This window comes from Cyanistes caeruleus, chromosome 1, assembly GCF_971803275.1.
Source record: "Cyanistes caeruleus chromosome 1, bCyaCae1.hap1.1, whole genome shotgun sequence".
NCBI lineage: Eukaryota > Metazoa > Chordata > Aves > Passeriformes > Paridae > Cyanistes > Cyanistes caeruleus.
The window spans coordinates 118842131-118866150 of record NC_141701.1 but is presented as its reverse complement, the minus strand read 5'-3'; the positions used below and the strand labels follow the sequence as shown (position 1 = coordinate 118866150).

Sequence of the window (24020 nt, the reverse complement as noted above, 5' to 3'; positions counted from 1 at the left end):
TGCACAGTGGTAATTTTGTGTGGAGTGGCTGACTTGCCGCAAGTTCCTGCTGTCATCTAGTCAACACTAACTTTCCATTTGCTCATAGTCATGTAATTGACCAAAATGGAATTGCTGGGAGCAAAGAATTCCTAGCAGTAAGGGAGAGATCCATATTATATATATATATTCATATAATAGTATGAGTTTTAGAAATGCAGTCCTGATTACAGTTGGCAGCAAGCCCAGAATAACTATCCTGAGACTATTAGACAATGTTTTAGTCATGGTAAATTTGTGGGGGATGGAGAATGTAACTCTTGGCAACTGAGCACCAGGTCAGAATATTTTTTCAGGTAACTCCAAAATGGCTTTTTTCTAGGAAAAAAAAACAACCCCACAATGCATTATTAGCTCGATCTGACCCTGGCAGCCAGTTCTGTATTTTGCATAGGGGAGGACATGAAAGGAGCGGTTGGCATCTAGTTGGTGTCTTGTGGAGAGCAGACTTCTTGCAGAGATGTTGGGAGGCCTAGAGGAGTGAGTATGATTTCACTCCCAAAGCAGAGCTGAATCACAGAAATAAAATGTATGTGCCCTTCTTTGCAGTGTCCCTGCGCTGCACGTCAGCTCTGTGTCTGTTCATGTGCTGTTTAGGGCCTGGGATTGGGCACTGGTTCCTTACTTCTGGATGTCAAAATGATCTGTAGTGCTTGGGGATGGGGTTTTGTACTGTGTCACACAGCTTTCTAATTTCTGTGTTCCAATTCTGGAACTGCTTACAGTTGTAATTATGAAAGCAGTACTTGAGACAGAATTGGTTGGTTTCAATAAAACTAATCAAGTTGCTCTTACTCCTGACAGTTTCATGTCTAGCTTTCCCTTTGTCCCCTAGTGGCAAGCCCTCCTTTTTTTACTATGCTTTAGTGTGTAATACTGTATTTATCTTTATGATTCACTTAATCTGTGGAACTCATTGTGGCAGCTTTTTAAAGAACCAGAGGTACAGTCCAATGATAATAGTTAAGTCATGATGTTAAAGACATCCTCTATAATTCATTCACCTAATTATTCAGACTTCTGAGTCCAGGGGGCCTGGCACTTGTTCTGCTACAGGACTGCAGTGCCAGCCTGTGGGTCCATGGTACCAGTCTTTTTCTTCCAAGGACCTGAAACAATGTACCCACTGTGTTACATCACTGCTGGGCACTGTAGAGCTCTCAGACTAAGAAAATGCAGCCATGTCCATGTCCCTAGTCATCATTCTGGACTGCAAGCAAGGTGACTTTGGATCTATATAAAAGGCAGATTAAACTGTTTCTTCCTCAAAATATGGAGTGTGGGCTTTTATCAGAATGGCTTGGATGACTCAGCCATGTGGTATCAAAGTAAGCTGATGCCTTTGCTTAACATACAGCATAGGCAAGAGCTGCTGAGACACTGAGGCATGGTGTCCCAGCAATTGTTGTCATACTCTCTGTAAAGCAGCTTCAAAAAACACCTCATTTTGTCTTTTGAGCCATTTCATTTTCCCAGGGGAGAGTGAGGGGTGTTTAAATGCCAGGTTGAAAAGCACATGTAACCTTGTTTATAAGAATAAAGAATGGATTGCTGGATGATACTGGGCACTAAGTGGCTGTGAACCAAGGTGAGAACCATGTGAACCATGATGATTGTCCTCCCCCCATAAAGTGCTCTGTTTTACATGGAACATGTAGGAGTTTTGTCCATCAGAAATGACAAAAATAAACAGCTATTGGAACCCAGTACAACAGAACCATCTCTGTTTTCCAGAGGTTCTGAGTTACCCCAGGGTGCTGCGTGAGAATTTTTAGTTCTTGGTGACTGTATAGTGTTTACTGTAACTTGTAATTAGAATAGCTGGGAAGTCCTCTCAGACTAAGATAAAGTTCTCATGGTTCCTGTTTGGCCATGCTGTGGTTACACAGCAATCTCTGTAACATCTCTGTGAGGTCAGCTCAACACAGAGACATTTGCATTCTTCTTGCGTGGGTTAGGCATCCCAGAAGGTTAAGAGCTGATCCCTGTGACTTGGCCAAGAGCAAAAGTACACTGAAGAGACAGACGTTCCGTATCGTAACAGGGAAATATCAGTACATACTTAGCATTGACATTCTTGTACAGGGCCTGGGTCAGAAGCTGCTGTGAGGAACACACAGTATGAATTCCACAATTAAGGGAACTGCGCCATGAGAAGCTGTAGCCTTAGAACAATCCAAAGGCTTTTACATGTGCTTGCCTTTTGCTGAAGAGAGTTCTTGCGAGGCAGCCGTGAAGGACAGTGCAGGTGTGCCTATGCAGAGGAAAGCATCGTCCTCTTTCACAGATGTTTCTCAAAAAGGAACAAGGAGGAATGTTACATTTGTATGTGGTAGGATAGCACACTTGGCACAAGCTGAAAGAGAAGGCAAAAGCTGTAAACAGTTTTATCTAACTAAGTGACCAGCAGTAAGCCTTTAAAAAAAAAGGGGAGGAGGGGGAAAGGGGTTACACTGAAGAAATTAACTAAGGCTTAAGTGTTAATTTGGCCAGTGTTTGTAGTGGAACTGTTTTGCTGATGGAAGATGGACATTAATTGTCTTGGTTAAGTCCTAATGTGCTTCAGTCTGGTATTCAGCAAATTTGACATGTTTTTGTACAAGCTGTAGCGTTGTAGCATGAGAGTACTTAAAACGAAATAGTTTTTCTTTCTTAATACATCCATCCTGTCTCCTTCATCACAAAAGGAACAACTGATGTTTTAAAACTTATATGCCCTTTTCAATGCAGGTACAGAGCAAACTGACTGCAAGATTATGTTTGTTGCCAGCATTTTGTCATAGCAGGCCCCACTGCCTGCTTAATGGAAATGTTAAATGGTTGAAAATAAACAGGTGTTGTCAGAAGAAGAATATTGAGGAAATTTTCCCATCCGTCCCCGTTTCCATTAACCCTTCATAAGGGAAAATTACGTTAGCCTAAACCTGAAATAGGTTTGCATATGAGTTATCTGTATAAAACACAGCATGTGTGCTGTTACATGTGCTCCTTTGCACATCCTTTTTTGTAGATCAGCTAAGTAATTCCTAGACCTTGCTTTTAAGGCATCTTTGAGATAAAAAAGGAAAATGAGATAGGGGTTGGAGTTCCAGAAATCTTGGAATGTACCGGTATTTCCACCTTGAAATGATTCAGTTTTGTGCTCTATTATCAAATTGCATAATAGAGCCAAGATGTAGAAAAGTAAAACTTGTGCTGCAAAAATGACAGAGTGAAGGTAAATTTCATCTGGGTTTGTGTTTGATAACAAAGATGCATATTGAAGAGAAAAAAAAAGCTGATTGCAGCTGTTTTTATTCTTTAAAATACCTTGTTTTCAATAGGATGATGACAACACTGTACCATCTGCTCCTGATCCTCCAAGTCTTCTCTTGCGTGAGCGGGGCACAGGCTTCTGCTTTGATTCCAGGTAGATGTTATCTTTTATTGGTCTTTAAGGGCATGGAGAGGTTTCTGCTCAAGCCTGGGGGTGGAGGTGAAAAGCTACCGAGCATTTTCAATGAATGTTTGGTTTACAATTAGCTGGCAGAGAATATGCCGTGAGACTGGCCAGGCTGTTCATGCTATACCTTTGATGGAATTTGGGCAATTTTTTTAGTAAATGAATGAATAACTTTTGTTTTTTCCCCTCTCTTGCCAACCTAATTGTGAACCTAAGTTTAGAGCTTTTATAAAGTGTTATGTTTGCTAAGAGCAAGCATTTATGAGCAGAGAGAGTGGTTTCCCATGAAACTCTCTGGCCATTGAGGCATTCAATAGATTTGTATTCAGTGGTAGCTGGAGTAAGGTCAAAATTATGTTGCTTTTAAAATGCCAGGCTATTTTGGAATTTGCGTGTAAAACTACTCTGACTGTATTGAGTGCTTTTGGCAAAAACATTTAAATGAACTGGATGATACTTGGATACAAAGTCCACTCAGATTGAAGTTGGTAGTAAAGTTCTGAATGTCAGCAGCAGCAGGATCTTGCTTTTAGTTTGCATTAACAGAAAAAATAGAAATAAACTCTTCCCTTTTTTCTTTCTCTCCACCTCCTCGTGAAGTTTTGATGTGCACAAGAAATGCCCTCTCTGCGATGTGATGTTTCCCCCAAACTACGACCAGAGCAAGTTTGAGGAGCATGTTGAGAGCCACTGGAAGGTTTGTCCCATGTGCAGCGAGCAGTTCCCACCCGACTACGACCAGCAAGGCTTTGAGAGGCACGTCCAGACGCACTTTGATCAGAACGTATTAAATTTTGATTAAATACTTTGTTTTGCAGTGTAGCTTAAAATCCCACCACTTTGAGTAGCCCACCTCCAAAACAAAAGCAGAGCAGCTTTCTGTAACAGTGCAAACTTCTGATTAAAAGCTCATGTACTCTAATGGGAGCCACGGCTGTAAGCTGCTATGGGGTTATCTTCTCTCTCTGCCTAACACCGTACTAAGGAGACCCACAACCCCCCACCTTGTTGTGTATGTAGCTATTTATTCCCCTACTTAGTGGAATTTCTTCCCCTACTTAGTGGAATGCCTAAGGACACAGGAATGACTGAGCCTTAGCAAAAAATGAGACCAGCTTCATGGCGTTCTTCAGCTACATTTAAAAAAGGTTACCAAAACATCTGTGGTTTCTTTTAACCTTGGTAACTGAGGCACAATTAAAAATGTAATAAGCAGGTGTTTCTCCTAGCAAATCCATGTAGTTTTTCTCTCAGTAACACTTAAATTGCAAAGTTACATTACTTACCCTATGAAAATATAGTTTTCTAGTACATTTCTGAGATGTAGATGCATGTACTGTGAGATTCCAGGCTTGCAACAAGAGGAATGGCAAATACTTCAGTTTCACACATAGAACGTTTGCCTTAATGGATAACGTTAAATGAGGTACGTTATACTTTAAGGCAGTGGTTTTGAGTTGAAAGAGACTGCTGTGCTTAAATGCCTAAAAGTAATTGTTTAAAAAAATTATTGCCATTATGTTGCAGTTTTATTCAGTAGAAAATATTGTTCTATTTTCACAACAGTGGATTGTGTTCCTTCTGGCTTTTAAAACCTTTTGTGTTTTAACTTTATGTATTTCTTTCCAATAAGTAAAAACACGTGTGTATATCTCAACATTTTATATTTACTTTAACTGTATTAAGTAAATTTGCTTCCCACTTGTTGTACAGTAGTCTTGTTACATTAAAAGCAGAATTATTCATGGCGTCAGTGGTCTATTTTTCCTCCTGCTCATTTTGAAATTAAACAGAGTGTAGACCTAGGAGTAAATGATGACTCGGCATTATATGACAAAGGGTTGCTCCTCACATCTGTTTATGCTCTTCCTTTGAGAGGGAGACTCCTGGGATTAAGGCTTGGAGTAGTTTCTGTTGCCTGCAGTTCCCTGCTGAACATGTGCAATATCCAGTTAATGCAGGAGTTAACTAAAGACTGTATGATGTGGATGAATTGCAGTGTCCTGGGCAGCAGCCCATCAGTGGGCTGATGATAACTCATCTGTGCTTGTGTGCCATTTGCACAGTCCTAAGATATTTGCAATTGGGAGCTTCATAGCAAGAGCTGGCCTGAGGTAAAGCATGATTTTTTTTCTTACTGTAACTCAACAGCAGATACAAAGAGTTAGAACAGGCTCCAAGAATTTAATGATAAATAAAATAAACAAAAATAAGTAAAATAAAGAAGTAATGATAAGTAAAATAAACAAATAGAAGACTATACACAGCCCAAGAACGTAACTCTAGGTTAGGAATGAGAAAAGAACAGTCATTTTAGGTCAGAGGCAGTTTATTTTAAATGTGATTTGATTTACATTTATAAGCAGCTTTCCTGACAGGAATTCTTTAAGTTGCCTTCAGTTCTAAAACAAACCTCTGTCACTTTCAAACTTAAAGTACTTTGTCCCCAACAAAACATATGAAAATATAATTTAAAGCACACTTTTCACAGACACAGTACAATACATTCACTATACACAGTATAACAAAATAGTCCCATCTTTACCTGTTTAATAATACTGTCACAATGAATAGGTAAATAGAAACTGGAATTTCAGTTTTATAGTTGAAAGGAATTTACATGCAACAATGATGTTTTACAACTGTTTAGCTGTTGAACGAACTCGCCCAGCCTGTAGTTCTTGCACTAGGAGCAGAGCCAAAACGTGTTTGTTGGCCAGATCTGTTGCCAAAGCTGCAGAAGGTGGGAAGTGGCCGCTTGGGGCCTTGTGTGTACCAGTAACTCTCATGTCTGGATCATCCTTTAAACCCGGCTGTCACGGTCACCTCTCAGGGATCTGAGAGAGGGATGTTTCGCTTCACTTCGGCTGTTCTAAACGCTCATTAGGATGATTCTTAGGTATTTTAATGAAACTTTTACTCTGCTGGAGAAAAGGTAATTGTCATCCTTACAAAGTTTTCCTTTAAAGCTTTGGAAAAAAAAAATAGGGAAAGCTCATTCCTCCTTTATGGGAGCTTTCTTTTGCACTTAACAGGAACCAAGCCAAGGCGATGACTGTGTTAACACTGGGAGTTCCTCCTGCACCCTTGCCAGGCAAAGGAGTGTTCAGGCCAGGGCTGGTGGAGGGTGCCCCCCTCTGCTCCCAGCCAGCTGAACTCCAGGAATAGCACTTGTGAGAAGAATGCTCAAGGCAGGATGGCAAGCAACAAATGTTCAGGTATGGTCCAGACACGAAGCGCTCTCATGTTGGCTTTTAAGTCAGTCTCTGACCACCTGCTGCAAGAAGCACTTAATCTTCAGTAAGGCTCAAATATCATATTTCAGCAAAATTAATTGTAAAGCTAAACAGACACTTCCAAATGGAATGCTGTGACCTACAATGAGAAGCAAAAAATGCACAAAGAAAATCTCAAAACACAATGAATGTGAGGGAGAGGCATTAGAACTCCCTTAGCACAACAAACGGACCTCCTTAAACCATGCGCTGAATTTCTCATTTTTATTTGCAACCGCAGCACATGCTCGTACAGTAGTTGCAAGAATTGGCAACACATAAAACATTAAATCTGTTGGCAATAGAGAACTACAAAGTGCTTCAAAACTTCATCTGAGATGAAGATAATTGTTTCTCACACACACATAAATTTGCACTTAAGTATTTCCAAGTGTCTTTCTAACAGATAGTTCAGGGGTAAATATTTAGTTGGACTGGGATATTGGTCCTCAAAAGTTTGATGGGCATGAACATAATATGACATCTTGTACAGAGAAAAAAAATGTAATTGCTAACACTAAAGTGATTGTTTACTAGTTCAAATGGCAAGGTTTTCAGCATTTCAAGAGGGAGGAAAAAAAGAAAGATTTGCAAGATAATATAAAATACAGCAAGCACACCTTTTTATGTATGTTATTTAAGTATGAAAATATTTTTAGCATATTATGTTAAACATTCTTTCTTATTTATATTTCCATTACCTAAAAGACTTGCTACTCCACTGATAACTCCGTTATGTAAGGCATGTTAACTATAGTTTGACGAGGGCGGTATTGTTTTGGTTTTGCACACACATTGACAGATGCATCGAAAGTCTTCATCATGTTACAATCTTGAAAGGATGTCAGTGCCAAGCTCTCCTCCTCGCGCTCCTGTCCCACACGTCAGTACAACTAAATACGCAACGTCCCCCTAGTTGGTTTTTTTTGTTGTTTGTTTTTTGGAGAAAAATGTTCTGAAGAACCTATAGCTTTTATAGCACCTTATCTCAAAGTAATGAAAATGGGTATGATGATAACATGTGCAAATGTACAAAATCATTAACTCTACAAAGATACATCATTCCAAAATTACAGAAAATTTTAAAGCATGCATTTAATTTTTTTAAAGGGTTGCTGAGTGCTTCCCCTGAAAAAGGTGGCTGTTCTCAAAATCAGCAACTGCTGGTGAGGATTTCTTGGCACATTTGTGACCAGCATGTTATTGCTGCATCTTCCTGATGATCTCAGCAGACACGGGGGGATGGAAATTGATTGTGTGGTGCCGCAGGCCCTGAGCTGTCTTGTAACTCTTTCCACAGCGACATTTGAACGGTTTGCGTACGCGGATTTGTGTTCTGTGGCCGTTCTTGGCGTGGTACTTGATACCGTTCACATTCTGTCAGGGAGAAGGAAAAATGTCAGTGCTCAGGTGGGCTGATACAGGTTCTGCTTCCAGTTAAAACCTGAAAATGGATCAATGGTACGAGCAAAATCCTATAAACTGCCAGGATCTCCCACTGGGTACTGCACATGGGCTGCGCTCCCAAGGTACCAGGTAGGACAAGGACAACAATTTGTGTGGTTCTCAAAACTCACCTACCTGGCTAATCCTGATTTTTATCTCCCAAAATACATAGTTTCCCAAAGAATACCCTTTAATGGATGCACACATGGTTGCTCTTTGCATCCTGACATCTTTTTCATATACCACTGACAATTCTTATTCAGAGGTTCATTTACAAGCAAACAAAGAATTGGCATGGAGACTCGGGTCACACCTCTTTAAAGAGCTGAGACTCCCCCATGGTGGGTCTGTTCTGTTTTGTGTCATTGTTTCTAGATACATCTTTAAGCTCCAGCAAATTCTGATCATTGACACATTCTCTCCAAAGAAATAACTGCAGGGAATGCTTAACTCAAAAAAGTTACACAGGACACTTAAACAATCCAGAGATGCTGTCTTCAAAATAGCTATTGTTTGGGAATACTCCACAGCTAAAACTGGAGAGCTGATCCCCACTAGTGCAAAACACAGCAACACAACACACTCCCTGTTACACTGGCAAGGGCAGGAAGTAGGCCAAAATTCTGTCAACCAAAAACCTTACTAAACATAAATCAAAGCAATTCCCCTGTCTTCCTTCTCACATATTTCTGGCAAAAATGGAAGAAGCTGTTGTGGTCTCAGCAGTTGTGGTCTCTGTGGAGTATACCGGAGTCTCTCATGTGCTCTCACTAAAAGAGATTTTTGGATTCAATTGGATTGAAGGTTGGATTTTTGGATGAATAAGCAAAAGCATACTGTCTTTAATCTAAGCTTCTCCTAGGATGAAACCAAAGAAGATAGTATTAGTGACAAAAAGAGACAATTCCAAAGCTCTCCTGTGTTCTCTCTAAAGACTCCAGGAATGTATCTCAGTATTTTTAAATTAAAAAAAAAAAAAAAAAGAAGAAAAAAGAAAAAGAAAGCAGCGCTATAAAGCTACAATCAACAGCCCAGATATTAAACAACCCACTAAATTTAGGGATTTTGTCTTTCCTGAACCACTGCCTGGTGTTACACATAACAGAAAGTCCCCTTGGCTCTTCAAACAACAAGTTTTATCAATGTGCAGCTTAGAAGTGGAAGCTCCAGCTTGGAACTCACAGAAAAACAGTCTCAAATATCCACCCTGGAAAAGAGATGCAAGACTGCAAGCAACCACTTCACCCACAGATTCATGCTCCTGTTCTCCAGAGCATTCAGGCAGTGAATCCTCACCTGAAGTTGCAAATCCAACCTCTGAATTGTCCTTTATGCCCTTAAAAATGCTGGAATATCCCTGCACACCTATCTCCTGAGATGTGGGAGCTGACAATCCCCCATCTCCAACAGCAACCAGACACAGGAACACATCAGGGCAGGGTTCGTCTGGGTACAGAGCACTCAGGGGCAGAAAGCTGTGGCACCACAACTCCCAGAGCACATCAAAGCTACACATCAGTCTCAAGAGCAGTCAAGTGAATTCCCTGAAAGTGATCTGAGATCCTGGGGTAGCTTTTGGATCATCTTCCACATAGTTTCAACCTCTAGCACTCACTGGGCCATTGGGGTGAGGCGGGGCCAGGACTGTCACTGGGTGTCAGGAGGACTTCATAAGGCTTCTGTTAACATCTGTGTACCTTTAAGGACCTGTGCCTTCAAAAGAGAAGAAAATCTGGGGGTGACCTGCTAAACTTTTGCTACTGCAGTGAAACTTTTAAAACAAATGCTGTTACCTATAATAACAATATTTTCCTAAGAAAAACCTGTTCTGAAATTTTTCTAAGAAATCCCTTCTAGATACTTTTGAGCTGCTATCGATTGCTACAGATGCTGTAAATCTGCAATCACAAATACTCCCATTATTCCATGCCAATGGTACTCTTTTGATTTTTTAATGATCCATCAGCCCCAGTACACCACATTCTTTGGTGGAGGAGGAGAAAGTATTTTCAGGCAGAAAAAATTAAGGAGATGCTAAAGCAGAAACCTAGAGAGATGAACTGGGCCATGGAAGGTTTGAAAAACAGTAACCACGTAACCAGTAATCACATAACACAAACATGAGGGGCTTGTGTTATGTGAAATTTGACCTGTACTTCTGTCTAAAAGGAAACTGTTGTTAGAATTACAGTGACTCTTCGGCACTTTTTCCACTGCTGCAATGTAAACACTTTGTTGTACGTCTGGGCTGAGTTTGCTGAGGTACAGCAAAAGCCATGGCCAAACTCGTACATCACTTTTATTGCTCTGGTTACTTAGGTTGCTCACTGTTTACTCTCACAGATGATTGAGGAAGAAGATGGCCATAGAGAAGGGCACTCTAAAAATCTTGAACAGGAGGAAACAATTATTAACCTGGGATCAGATCAGGAGGTGATAGAGAAGTTTAGACTGGCACCGCCTGGTTTGCAGGGACACAAAGGCTCTTGCTGGGCAGGGCCCCTTTTGCACGTCAGGACTCACAAAGATTCTATGCTGCAGAGAACTTGCCAGCCCCACTTCAAGTAGGAAAAGACACCTCAAAAGGATGATTTGAGACATTTCTTGTTTCAGCCTTGGACATTCATACATGTCTTTGTGCTCTTGGCTCTTCATCCCAAAGTTTTCTTTGTGGGTCCAGTTCCTCTGTTCAGCTTGCAAGCTCTGGCTTGTTCCTTTCTTTCAAGTAAATTCCCTTGTTTCCCTCTCACTTCAATATTCTCCTTCCCTAAGCTCTGCTGAGTTTCACCACTTGTAGGTCAGCCCTCCTGGGGGTTTGTGCCCATCCTTTCACCTGCCAAACAGACAAACCCAATGCCTCAGCAGCCCTGGAAGGTACCACCTCTCCTCTTGCCCAATGCCTAAGAAAAACTCATGCATATACGCTACATTCTGTATGCACTGAAATCTGCTACAGCTTTTATTACTAATTTTGCACAAAGTAGAAAATTTAGGGCAAATACTCTAGGTTTTCTCTATACTAGCATATATGCATTATTTATGGGGTTTGTTCTATCTACTAGGTCTCAAACTTCATTTGCTCTTTGGATGTTGCTTGAGTAAGTTTATCTGCATATTAAACACATTTTCAAAGTCCTTCTCCAGAGCTAGAGACCACTCAGGGCTATTTAATAAAAGGAAGACTAATCAACACCTTCATAAATCCCTATTTTAGCTCCTACAAGGCAGTATTTTGCAAAACACATTAACTACTCCATGTCCATCCACTTCTGGACAGGGCATCTAAATTTGGATGTGAATCCAAAGTCTGGTGAGGGTGAACTCCACAGAAACAAGGATTATACCTTTGGGTTCCCTGGAATCACACAGATAATTTTCTAAAAATCAAATTTCAGGCATCAAAGATGAATCACAGGAAGAAAAAATATCCATAAATTATAAAGTAATGATAATTTCTTTACCTCAATAAGCATAATTAGAGAAGAAAGCAAGTTTCAGAAATTAGTTCTAAGGGTTATGTTTAAAGCATCTAGAAGTCAGTGTACTTCAGGTTTATTTATATGTTTCTGTGTATCCCATTTGTAATTTAAAGAAAAATATTTCTCCCAGGATCTGTAGCTTCTCAAGAAAATCTCTGCCATACTATATAGAGTACCAGTACATGTTACAAGCAAATAATTTTTAAACATAAAGTTCCTGAAGAACAACGAAATGTTTATGACTATTTGCACTGCCTATGGGAAAACACCAGGAGACAGCAGCTGGGCAGCAGGCCAGCAGGGGCTTCTGATACACATCTGGGCTTGTGTATAAACATGTTCTCCTTACAGTTTCCATTGTCCGCCCCAGCCTGTTCCTTTGGAGTATTTGTTGTACTCATTCTTGTCTTATTTACCTTTCCATAATGACTTTTCAGTGCAGAGGCCATCTCTTATCCTTGAACATTGTTTGCAAAAAGGTGCCCCATCCCTACTGGGTCCTTTAAGCAGTACTGTAATACAAATAAAATCCCTAAAAATACCATTTTACTTCTCAAACTTACGTCACCTAAGGCCAGACAAAAGAAAACTTGTGTATATCCTCCTTTCCTCCTTGCTCCCTGAAGGAATGCATCCTTTCTCAGCCGTAAAGTGAGCCTGGCAATTACTGTATGTGCATGTCTGTGTTCCTGTTTGGAGCACTGTAATTGTTTTACAGTCCTGACTGTGATTATCCAGTACCCACCAGAAAATCCCAGTGCTTTGATCGCAGGACTCCCTACCCAGACTCTGAAAATAATTCGTCAGACAAGCGGGTTAAGCAGAGGGAAGATAAAGAGGAAACAAGAAACACAGCTGACACAAAACTAAAAGGAAGGAAACAAAGATAAAAATGTAAAAAGAAAAAACATAGGCTGAAAACAAAAAAGGGAGGAAACAGAGTCCACAGAAAAGAGAAATGAGGTGAGGCAGAGTTTAAGGAAATGTGCTTTTCTATCAGGACTAAACAGAGGTGAGTCTCTTAGGAGAATAAGGTACATTTTATTTGCTGCTGCTCCCTGTCAGCCCCTCTAAGGGTCATTAATTTGTTCCCCCGCCTGGCTGCTCTACCATTAATGGTGTACAAGATATCCCTTATAGACAGTCCTCATGCATTTGAGATGAAGGCAGTGAGATAGCAGAAGCAGGCACAAACAGCTTGCTCATTTGGGCAATAAAAAGACAGAGGGCTGGCAGTCAAATAGAGAACAGACAGGATATAGCAAATTACAGGGTTCTCCGTCCAGACTTTGCCATTAAGCAAATGTTTTCTGCAATGCATAGATGCCCTCTGGGCACACGACTTCTAACAATCACCACGGCTTGTTTGCTTCCTGAGCTAGGGATTTAGCTCTTTATACCATACCCTCTGTCTGGCACAGCTCCCACCACATGCAAGGGAAGTATTGATCTTCAATAATGTGAGTTTACCTGCAAAGTAATACTTGCAAGTAGTCCAAAACCATCTTTCCCTCTGCCCTGGCCCTGAAGATGGTGGTCAGTTTTTCCTGTAACTGGTGAATAAACACTTACACAGTTCAGGATAATGTCAGCAAAAATGCTTGTATGTCCCTAAGAAACGAGCACACTGGTTTGTTGTCCGTGTTTTATGAAACAGTGCTGTCAGGGTTAAGTGGTCTGTACAGAAACCTGAATCTTGTGATTTGTTGCTGTGGCAGCTGCTGCAGCATCACTGAAACAGGTTTTCATACACTACATGGTTTCATGCACAGGTTCTCCATTCTTGACACAACTGTTTTATCTCAACTCCTACTGGCCTTCCTATATTTCTATTTCTGCTCTCTTCTAAGTCCCTACTCATCAGTTACTTAAAGGACAAGCCATAAAATACAACCAACCCAGCCACCATGGTTTTTCTAGTGTATAGGTCAATAGTTGGATTTTCCCATAGTTCATGCAAAAACTTTAGAAAACGACTCAGAGGAAGTGTTGCCAACACGCTCCTTCCGTTCCTAAATGTCAGTGGTTAGAGAAGACCATTCTGAAGTGCACCATGTTCAACACAATTCCATCTGTCTCTGCACTAAAGCACGTGAAGCAACACTCCTGTAACATCCTGGCATGTTCTACATTGGCCAGCTCAAGGTCCCAGTTTGGAAATGCTTCACTCACATAAAAAGACAAAAAAATTTCTCATGATGGAGAGCAATTGAAGAATGGGGCTGGGAGGGGGCGTCAGGGAATTGTTTCCCAGGGTGTCACACAAAGGGATGCAAGCCCTGCGTGTGGGGTCACTGATGGCTGTGCGGATGTGTCATGGGAACTCGGACCCAGGACAGAATGATGCCAGAATTTCTGCAAGACTCTGCTTTCCCAAGGTGAATTCTGACTTGCACGATGTTAACCGTTACATTCCACACATCATCTTTATCAGAAAATGCACCCTGGGCACCCTCTCACTAAAGAGGAGGCAGTATCTCTAGTAGTTAAGCAGAAGGAATTGTTTCTGGCACAGATGGACAGAAGCTTTTTATTTCACATTTTCTGAAAGGGACCCAAGAGATTATTTTGCTTGTAGTACCTCCTGCATTCTGCAGTTAATTTGTCTAAATAATAGAAAGCTCGTTAAAATGCGTAAAGCTAAAGAATCGCTATATGTAATCTCTCTTGACAGACAGACATCCCTTGTAAAACTGATAAACTTGGCTGTGCCTGAGAGGAAATCAGTGAATAAAATATTCTGCTAAAATATCACAAAAATAATTGTCAAAAGTCTATTAAATGAGAAGAGTGCAAACTGATTTTAGAGGCTTCTCCCACCACCTACACCAGCAGGAAATGAGGCAGGTCTGCACCCCTACTTACCTTATATCTTTTTTTACATCCAGGAACAGGACAGGCAAAAGGTTTCTCATCCCCTCCATTCATGCACATTGAACTAAGGATAGCTTCAGAGCTGATAGCACTTTCTGTAGTCCAGGACTCATCACTGTCCGATTCTTCATAGTCTACTTCCTCTTCATCATATTCACTACCTAGAAAAGCAGGGTAGTCAGATAAAACAAGAATAAATAGGAGCGCAGCGAGATAACCCATTCTGCATTTATTACATCAGCTACAATGACTTGTAATTTCCCTGCTTTTGTCTTTTCTGGAAGACAGTTATTTTAAATTTTATAACCCTATCCTTCTTGTAGTTATTTATTCCTTCATAAAGACACCAGGTTCTTTTTCTAATAACCAGGACAGGCATTATTAATATATCTTCATAAACTGTTAACTGCATGACACAGAAAGTTCAAAGGACTGATTTTAAAATGCAGTTTCATTGCTTCTCAAACACCAGGATCCTTCCGTTTTTCCCAGTGCCCTAACAGAAAATGTGCTCCCTCCCCTCCTCCAATTAAAGCTAATTTTAAGGCATTTCTTTATGCAATACAATACTGAAGAGTGTAATTCTACAGATCATAAACAGTGTAAAATAATATGTTGACAAGTCCTAATGCATTTACTAGCCCTTTGGAATTAATAGGAATTATAGCACAACATTAATAAGAATTATATTGTAGCAATTATAGTTGTGAAATTCATTCCCTCAGGTGTGGGTATAAATTGCATTGTGTGGCTGCCCTGAACAGACCGCATTATGTTCCAGATATGCTAAGACAGCCATCTGAGCAGCTGGTGCTGAGTTTATTTATTATTTTTAATTGCAATAACTATTAACGAAATCCTCTGAAGAAGTTAAATGTGAAACAAGAGAAATTAGAAAAGCAGAATTCCAACTGTAAAAATACAGTTGGAAAAAGAAAAGCAGGGGAGGGAAGAGCCGCAGCTGATTAAAAGAAAATATATGCACAGAGGGGGAGAGAGAGGGAAAGCTGAAGGAAACTTCTGTGGTGTCAGCAGGAGGTGGTGCTGTGTTTCCCCTCCCCTTTCTTCTTTCCCTTTCCCAACTCTGCTCAATTTTATCCTTTCTGCTGAAAGACAATTTGGCTCCAAGTGCTGGAATAGCTCCCGCTATTAAAGACAGTTTAGTGACACTTGCATGGCTCTCCCCTCATGTGCCCTTTCAGTGCACGCCTCTGAGCAGCCCTACCCACTGAGGAGAAAATGCAGACAGATGCCTCATGGCACTTTAAAACGTTCTGAATTCACAAGGAAAACCCATACTGCATAAGTGGGTTTTTAGGGGTGTTTCTGCTTCTGCTGAAACTCCACACTAATCGCCTCATTGGACTCCCCCTGCCCCAGCACTCCCTGTCAGACTCAGCACTGAGTAACAACACGTGGCAACTGGTAGCTGCCAGCACCCAGGGCTCCTGAGCTTTGGTCAGGACAGACGTCAGGATGTCCACGTTTCTCTCCCGTGGCTCCCATCTGTCCAGGATGGTGCGCAGATGAGGAAAGTGGGATGGTTTCCCACCAGCGACAACCGTCGACATGAGCGCACGCACAGGCCCTGCAGCACATCTGGAAAACTCTGCCCTGCTGACTGCGGCTCCTCATCCCACTCCCAATGAGTGAGAGCCAAAGAAAGCATTATTGACCTCTTAAAATATTTCTGAACTCTAGGAACAGTTAACCTAAAATGAAGTTAAGAGTTGTTATAGTTTAATTAACTAATAAAAAAATGGAGGCAAAACCACAACTCTGCTTCTACGATTTCCTGCCCTTGATTGTATCTTGATGGAAAAAATTCCTCAAGCTGTTCCTTTCAAACCTTTTAGCTCAGTGGGGTTTTTTTAAAGCAAATGAAACAGAAAACCCTATTGTAAATACACATGCACTCCTAGGATGACAAAACACACAATTCTAAACACTGATAACAACAATTTCTGCCTTTATAATCACCCCCCCCCCCCTCCTTGTGAGCCCCCTTAAGAGCGGGTGATTTCCACCCAAATAGGATTTTGTCCTCCTGAAGAAAACATCATTTGAAACTGTACAACATCTCTTAGGGACACCACTCCTTTTAAAGATGATTAGGATGTTATGATATATGTTGCTCTCATAAAGCAACAATCAGTGCTCTTTAAAACTTAATATGCAATATGATGGATAAAATAAGAGAAACACAGAACAGTGGGGTGAAGCTGTAGTCAGTACTATTATGCATCTCCTTAGGTTTTCCTAAAGGCATTAAGGGGTGCCCTTTTAATTTTTCTAGTAATTTTGTATGGTAAAATACAGTTCTGTAAAAATGTTTGCCTGTACTTCAGTCAAAGGTAGACTCAGTGAGAGACAGAAGAGACCAAAATCTATGTGTAAGCATCCCTGAGATCACACCATTCACACCATCCTTATGGTTTTCTTTTCGTAGGCTTACCCGAACAAAAATGCAAGATTTGGTCTAGTATACTCAAAACATTTCTTTAACCAGTATAAGTAAATGCTCTATTATCTTAAATTTTTAAACTCAGATGTCACTACAGATTTTATAAATACAATGAGCTTTTTCATATGAATGACATGTATTCTTCTTCAACAAAACAGTAATACTAATGGTGCCATATGACTTCACATGAAGCTGGAACTGCAGTCTATCATTGCTTTTATCTAATGGTGTCCTACTGAACCCAACTGCTTCTACTCTCTTTAAAAAAATAATTAGAAATCCCAAAATGTATTTAAAAGGATCTTGGTGTAAGGAAAACGCAAAAAAAATTACTGCCTTGAAAAAAATACATTAGCAATAAAAATTCAACCTTAAAATAATTATGTTGTTTCAGTTGTTAGAGAAAAACAACACTGATTCGGTCATGCTTTTAACCAATTCTGCCTCAGAATTTAATTTCCTCAGTTGTCAGTGTCTAAGGGCAGCAACCCATGTGGTGCCTCACTGACTGTGCGCAACACATCAGAGAGGGGGGAAATAAAACAAGAGGAAAAACAAAAAGCACAACGCACAGGTTGGCGCTGCCATCATAAACAGCCCCTGGATGAGGTATTTTAATTAAGTGGTGCAGGGCTGAGCACGGTGGCTTTGCGAGGCCGTTCCCAGCCGTAGCAGGAGGTGCTGGGCTCCGTGTCAGGTGTACAAACTGCAACCCGAGCCGGTGCTGCCCCGGCTCTCGGGCAGCGTTCCCGGGGACCAGCGGCGCGCCGAGGGGAAGCGCGCAGCAGCGCGCTTTGATCAAGATAGAGTCAGTTCATTGCTTGCCTTTTTTATTTTTTTAAAAAAGTTGGTTGGTGTTTCACTATTGTATCTGTAAATATTTACTTTTTTAAAGGGAGAAAAAAAAAAAAAAAAAGAAAAAAAGAAATTAAGCGCCTTTGCATCTAACCCATGGCCTGCTCCAGGGTGGAACAACTGCGTGACTCGGGCAGTGTTTGCAGTAACTTTTAAGAGAGGTCCCAGGGAGCTGCCTCCCTGAGCTCTGCTTGCATGCTGCTATGCTTGTGGAAAACAGGATGCCCTGCTGGGGCACGCTGCCCTTTGGGCACTGAGCTGAGCCATTCCTGTAGCATGAGTGCCGATGGTTTTACCCTTCCTCCTCACGCTTGGAAAGCAGACTGAACATTCCCCCCACTGGAAAACATCAGAACTAAGCTTCAGAAGTCTGAGTAGCAAAAAAAACTCCCCCAAAACTCAACAACACAGTTCTCTAAGACAAAGCATATAAATATCTGGCTGATAGAGAAGCACATGCTTTCAGCAAGGCACCATACAAATATACGATATTATTACCATAACTAAATACTAGTTCCACCATAGCAAAGAAATGGCTTTCTGGCAGTGATTTTTCTGAGGTTTCTTGCTAGCTCATTGCTCTTTAACATAATATCCAGTTTCATCATCTGGCTTTCATTCAGAGACCCTACACAGTTCTACCTCGGCCTAACCTAAACCACTGTTTACTACTCAAATAACTCAGTAACATCCTCTTAATACTGCACCCACCCTCACATGCAATATTCCCTCAGTCCTGGCCCACAGAGCAATTTCCCCACTCCACACTCTAGTAGCCTTGCCAAAGGACTCACTTCATCTGTGCTGCCCCCAGCAGATCAAAAATGAAACAAAAGAAAGGCAAGGAAAGAATGCTAGTTCAGCTTTTTTTTTTCCCCCGCAATTTTCCATGCTGAGACAATGCCACTACTCCTCAAAGGGGCAGTGGACTCCACTAGGCACAACTCACATAGTATGCCATACTGGAGCCAGATACCACATAAAATTACCTGTTATGAGAAGCCACAAAACATACTGGGTCACAAAGAGTCCCAGCCAGTTATTTCTCCTGTAATTTTTGCACTGCATTTAAACAACCCATCACAAATAAGGAAGTTGTCTATGTCACAGCCAAAAGTAAAGACATGCACAAAAAGGGATTATGATTACTGCCTGCAGGGTAAGAAGCCTTTGTATTTTGGCAGAAAGCAAAGCTGACCATAAAGACTTGGTCTACACCTCTGCTGCCAGTCAGTTTTCCTATCAAAATCAATGAGAATGCCACTTAATCCTGCAGCAAAGATCTCACCTCTTCAATGTCCACCTACTACTTTTTCGTTTTACAGTAGTAAAGAAGTCAGTAATTTAAAAGAGCTCAGAAATGGTTTGCAGAGAGCTAATTCATTTGACATTCTGGAACAGACAACATCCCAGCTACACTGCTGAAAATCTGGGGCCGTATCTTTTATATTTCTGGGGTTTATTCTGTATTCACACCACTGTAGCCAAGATAAATTCTGCCTTTTGCATGAGTAAATTCATTCTATCGTGAGATTTACAGAGGATTTTCCCCTGAACTTTAAACGAATCTCGGTTCAAGCAGGTGCACAGCATTTGCTGTTACATAGCTTTTCAAATCTAAAGACTTCTCTGCTGTGCCTTTAAATATAAAAAAGACAAAGCTGATTAAAACCAGCACAAGCTGTGTGTGCCATTTTAATGAGTAGAATCTATCTTGACCTCTGATCAAGAACATTATGAGTTCTTCCTTTCTCCTCCCATGAAGAAAAACAAACTCAAAACATCCTTGCCAATTATTTTTGTGACCAGAAAGCATACATTTAAGTATACAATGAATAACTATAAGCAAATAGCTTACTGCAGTGGGAACCAACATTGCTAGTGTCACTGAAAGTTCATGGTAATTCCAAGGATTTCTCATAAAAATTCAGCTTCACACTTTGTCCCGTGCGGGACTTGCAGTTTGTATTTCATAGAAACAGTTTTATGAGAGCACTTCTTATATTAAGAACTTTACATTCCCGTATACTGCGACAGTTTCCTTGATAAAAAAAAAATGAATTATTAATACTATGTGAATTTTGGGTTAACGCTAAAGCTCATTTATGGATTTGTCAGCTTTCTTCCCTCTGTGCCCATGGATGCACACAGTAGGGACAATGTTCCTACAACTGATATTCATTGCTGATCTAAAGATGTATCAAGTCATTCAAAATGAAATATTCTTCCTTCATATAAAGAACAGGAAATAAATGCCTGGGGCAGTGAAATACAAATCAGCCATGTAAGTCTTTAGTCTAGAAGCTGTAGCAGGACTCTCTCAGCTGAGAGCTGGTATGGGTGGCACAGTGCATTGGCTCTGTAAACTCCAGCAACAGATGTCAGACACTGGATCTGGACACACTAAGCCAGGGCCTTTTTGCTTGTTTTAGTGGGTGGGGATAGAGGACTCAGAGGACAGAAAGCGGTTTTCAGCCTCTGCAAAAAGTCTGTTCAGACTGATTTCTCAGATTTTCAAAAATACTTTTACTATTCATGTCCACAAAGATGATGTAGACACAGCTGAAGAAAACCCAGAGAGCTTTCACAGAGCACCGTGCAGCACCACAGACACTGGCGTTTTAGACAGCAAGTGCCATTCCAGTGTTTGGATGAAGCACCTAAATACAACCTAAATACACCTCAGTGAAGGCTGGAGCCTTTCTCCAGCACGTGGGTATAAGCACATGCAGTTGAGTTTTTGTTCTTCTCCCAGTAAATGTTCCTGATCATCATTTTTGGGCAAGGAGAGGCAATTCTGTTCTCAAAGCCAAGTGCATGCTTGGAACTCTGCTGTCACTGGTGGGAGCTGATTGAGATGGCTATGGTTTGTCAAAAAGGCAATATGCCAGGGCTGGCAGAGGCCTCCATCCCTCTTCATGATCACAACAGAGCCATGAAAATAGCAATTATGACTTACTACTGCCTTGGCCCTGCGCCATGCGGGGCAGGGGCTCAGCCTTGTCCCGCTGGCCGCTGCCAGCGCATCCTGCGGGCTCTGCGGGCTGTGGCTGCTGCTGCCAGCATCCTCCTCTTTCCCATGGCACCAGTCAGAGCAGGATTTGGCCAGAACAATGTCTTCTGGAGAAACCACCCTTCCTTTTCTCTTTTCCAGTCGTCTCCTAGCTCAGATCAAGTAACAAGCACTAAATAATGAGCTGCTAGGATGTCTTACTGCCCAGAAGAACTAATTTTCTATTGTCTCTGGCTGAAGCAAGGCTCAGCTAATGAATAAGCACCAAGAGAATTTCAAAAATGTACCTCATGTAATGATGTGAACATGGATTCAAATACAAAGAACAGTTATGTTTTTTATCATTATTTTTAGGCACAAGGCACTTGAAAGCACTAGAGGAAATAAGTTAGGCAAAAAAAACCCCCAAAAACACAAAACACTTTTCTGTGTTGGCATCATTCGAAGAGCAGCTTTCAGACAACACTTTCAGACCTCCACTGCTATACCAAAGGGGGCAACATTTAAGTGTCTAAGGTTATGGGTATATGTTTCTGGACATCCTCTCCCCTCTCTCCCAGTCAAATGGCAGCTGTACCTTGCACAGTCACAGAGACAGTTTTAAAAGCTCCTTCCCACAGCTCTTTTGGAGGGTGGTGCTTCAAACAGGATGAACCCACATGCAGTTAAACATCCAGCACCCTGGTGTTTAAAATGACATGGTAGATAGGTCAATTCCAACATTTCACACCAACTGCAGTTTTCATTTCAGTGCTCTCAACGGAAGCTCGTGCTGAAATTTAAGTGACTGAAAATGTATTCCCTTACAAGGTTTGGATTCACTTTGGAAAGCATGTAAACACCCCTAGAGGTAAAACATAAATCTGAATACACTGTATTTTGGTATAGAATGATTTTGGCTGAGCTAACCTATATGGGAAATCACCCTAAAATGCTGTAGATTAAGCTAAAATGATAAAGGTACAAAATAAACATAAAGTTTTATATTTAAAGTGCTATTAGTACAACATTAGTGCTACGGATTCTTTTTCACTGTCAGCAAAATGGAGAACTGTTTGCACATGAGATCTGCTCTCCATTTTGGGCTACTAAAGAAACAGAATTAACACACTCAGGTTAAAAAAAAAATAATCCTCCAGAGCCAATACTGGGGTTGGTGGAGCAGCTGGATTCTGTCTGCCCTTAGGAGCAACTCTGTGCCATTTTCTTTCTTGATATATCTGTATCTTGATACTGGTATAGCAAAGAACAGTCATTAAAACTAAAGCACTGTAAATCCTAATCCAAAGTTTATAAATGTGCTTGCACACCTATATAAGCAGATATGTTACAACTTATTGAATGTATAAATGCAAATAAAACATACATGTAATAAGATAAATTAAAAAAAAATAAAAATCCCCTACTTCCAATTACTTGTGGAACAGCAACTAATCACAAAAACATGCATGTAAAGAACTGATTCTGGAAAAAAAGAGTCAACTGATACCATGGCATGTGTTTTGTAGAGCAGGGCTTTCTGAGAACGCTGCAGAGGTGCTAAAGCAAATTGTTATAATGTCACTGCACAATGTGCTGTTGAGGTTTTATGGTCACACTGCGCCAATAGTCTCGGGAAGTTACCTTGCATTCTTATATAAACTTTTCCCCCCAATCCTGTTTTCCACAAAAAAGGGCTTTCAATAATGTACAATCTTGTGTTTATACATAGTACAGGAAAAACATGATAAACCCAAGAACACAATCTCTACTTTAAACATATTTTAAAACTAGATTCATGTAAACAAGAATAGGCTGTTAAACACTCACCAAAAAAAGAACATAACCTTCCTGTAATTAAATGGCAGTGTTTTACATGGCACTTTTTAAAAATAATGAAAATAAAAAAAGTAAATAAATAAATCAGTCCAGCAGACCCCTCCCAATCTGAGGCTTAACCTGCAAAGTAATGTAACAGTAATAAAACCCATGCCAGCTGGAATCCTTTCTTTTTCTGACTTTGGCATGAGAAGCAAGAGCAGGTATATGTTTGAAGAAAAACAAAGTAGGACATTTTCCACCTTTAGTCACAGGATGCTAATTGAACTCTGGCAACTGTTTAAAGATATTCTCAAAATGTTCAAATAAGAATTAAAACCAGTTGGGGCTGAGAAAAAGAAACGATCCATCCTTCCTCCCCTCCCTTCTCTCCCCTCAAACATCTGTTCCAAACTTATACTCCAAAAACCACAGCGAAGAACAGTCATAATTAATGTTATTTTGGCTTTTTAGTTGCTAGGCCTGCATTCCGAGGTTAGACATACAGAAATGCAAGTTCAGGGCACTATTACTGTACTTAAGGACTCTCCTGCTGCATATAACAAAAGAGCAGTTTTTCTTTTCTCTTCTTCACCCCATTTTATAAAAAAAGAGAAGAAAAAAGAAACGGTACCAGGAAACAGTTCCACGTTGAAGATAAAGGATTACAATAAAAAGTACCTACCTAAATGACCTACACTTTATGAAGCCATGAAAATACATTTGAGACATGTTTTATACATGCTTTACAGCTGTACAAAAGCTATCCAGCCACTTACAATGCAGGTCATAAAACTGCTAATGCACACAGGTCCCTCCCCACCCTGGCTGCCGTGCCTTTGCCTTCACCAGCGTGCAAATCCCGCACGGATGCTCTGAGCTGCCACCAGGCTCTCCCCAAGCCATCGCTATCCCTGTGCAGGTACAGCCTGCACTGCACACCAGGAGTGCTGCTGATTTCAGCAGGATCTGGCCAGGCAGGGATTCCCAAGGTGCTCCTGGGCCTCCCCAGCCCCTCCTGTGTGAATGGGCTGCAGCATGCACATCAGCCCCGGCGCAGCACATGGAGGAGCTGTAGCAGTGCAAGACAACTCAGTGGTTTTTCCAGCAGCTTTGGGCTGAGGAAATTTCATGTTTATGAGGCCCAAGAGGGCTGGCTACAAACCCCTGACCAGTGACAAGGGAGGCAATGGCAGATTCTCCACTTCAATGCACTGAAGAGACAGGAGGATTTAATCTTCATCAATATACACTGACCACCTCTATCTGCCTGCTTTTGAAGCTCTGACCATCTAGATTTAAGAAACACCATCAGCATGATTTGAGAGCTATCCCT

At 40.9% G+C, this 24020-nt stretch overlaps 2 protein-coding genes across 12 annotated transcripts in view; one reads left to right on the top strand and one right to left on the bottom strand.

Annotated features, from left to right (window-relative positions):
• Window positions 1-5229, top strand: part of TAX1BP1 (Tax1 binding protein 1) — a 56318-nt gene extending 51089 nt beyond the window's left edge. For all 11 annotated transcript variants that reach the window (XM_086852950.1, XM_086852910.1, XM_086852928.1 and 8 more), the window contains 2 exons: window positions 3363-3448; window positions 4082-5229. In XM_086852950.1, coding sequence (XP_086709076.1) covers window positions 3363-3448; window positions 4082-4283 — 288 coding nt within the window. In that variant the 3' untranslated portion in view covers window positions 4284-5229. The remainder of the gene's footprint in view (window positions 1-3362; window positions 3449-4081) is intronic.
• Window positions 5230-5792: 563 nt separating this feature from the next.
• The window catches only part of JAZF1 (JAZF zinc finger 1), a 188147-nt gene continuing 169919 nt past the window's right edge, over window positions 5793-24020 (bottom strand). Inside the window, exons 4-5 of the mRNA XM_086852958.1 lie at window positions 14547-14716; window positions 5793-8133 (exon numbers count right to left, since the gene is read on the bottom strand). Coding sequence (XP_086709084.1) covers window positions 7957-8133; window positions 14547-14716 — 347 coding nt within the window. The 3' untranslated portion in view covers window positions 5793-7956. The remainder of the gene's footprint in view (window positions 8134-14546; window positions 14717-24020) is intronic.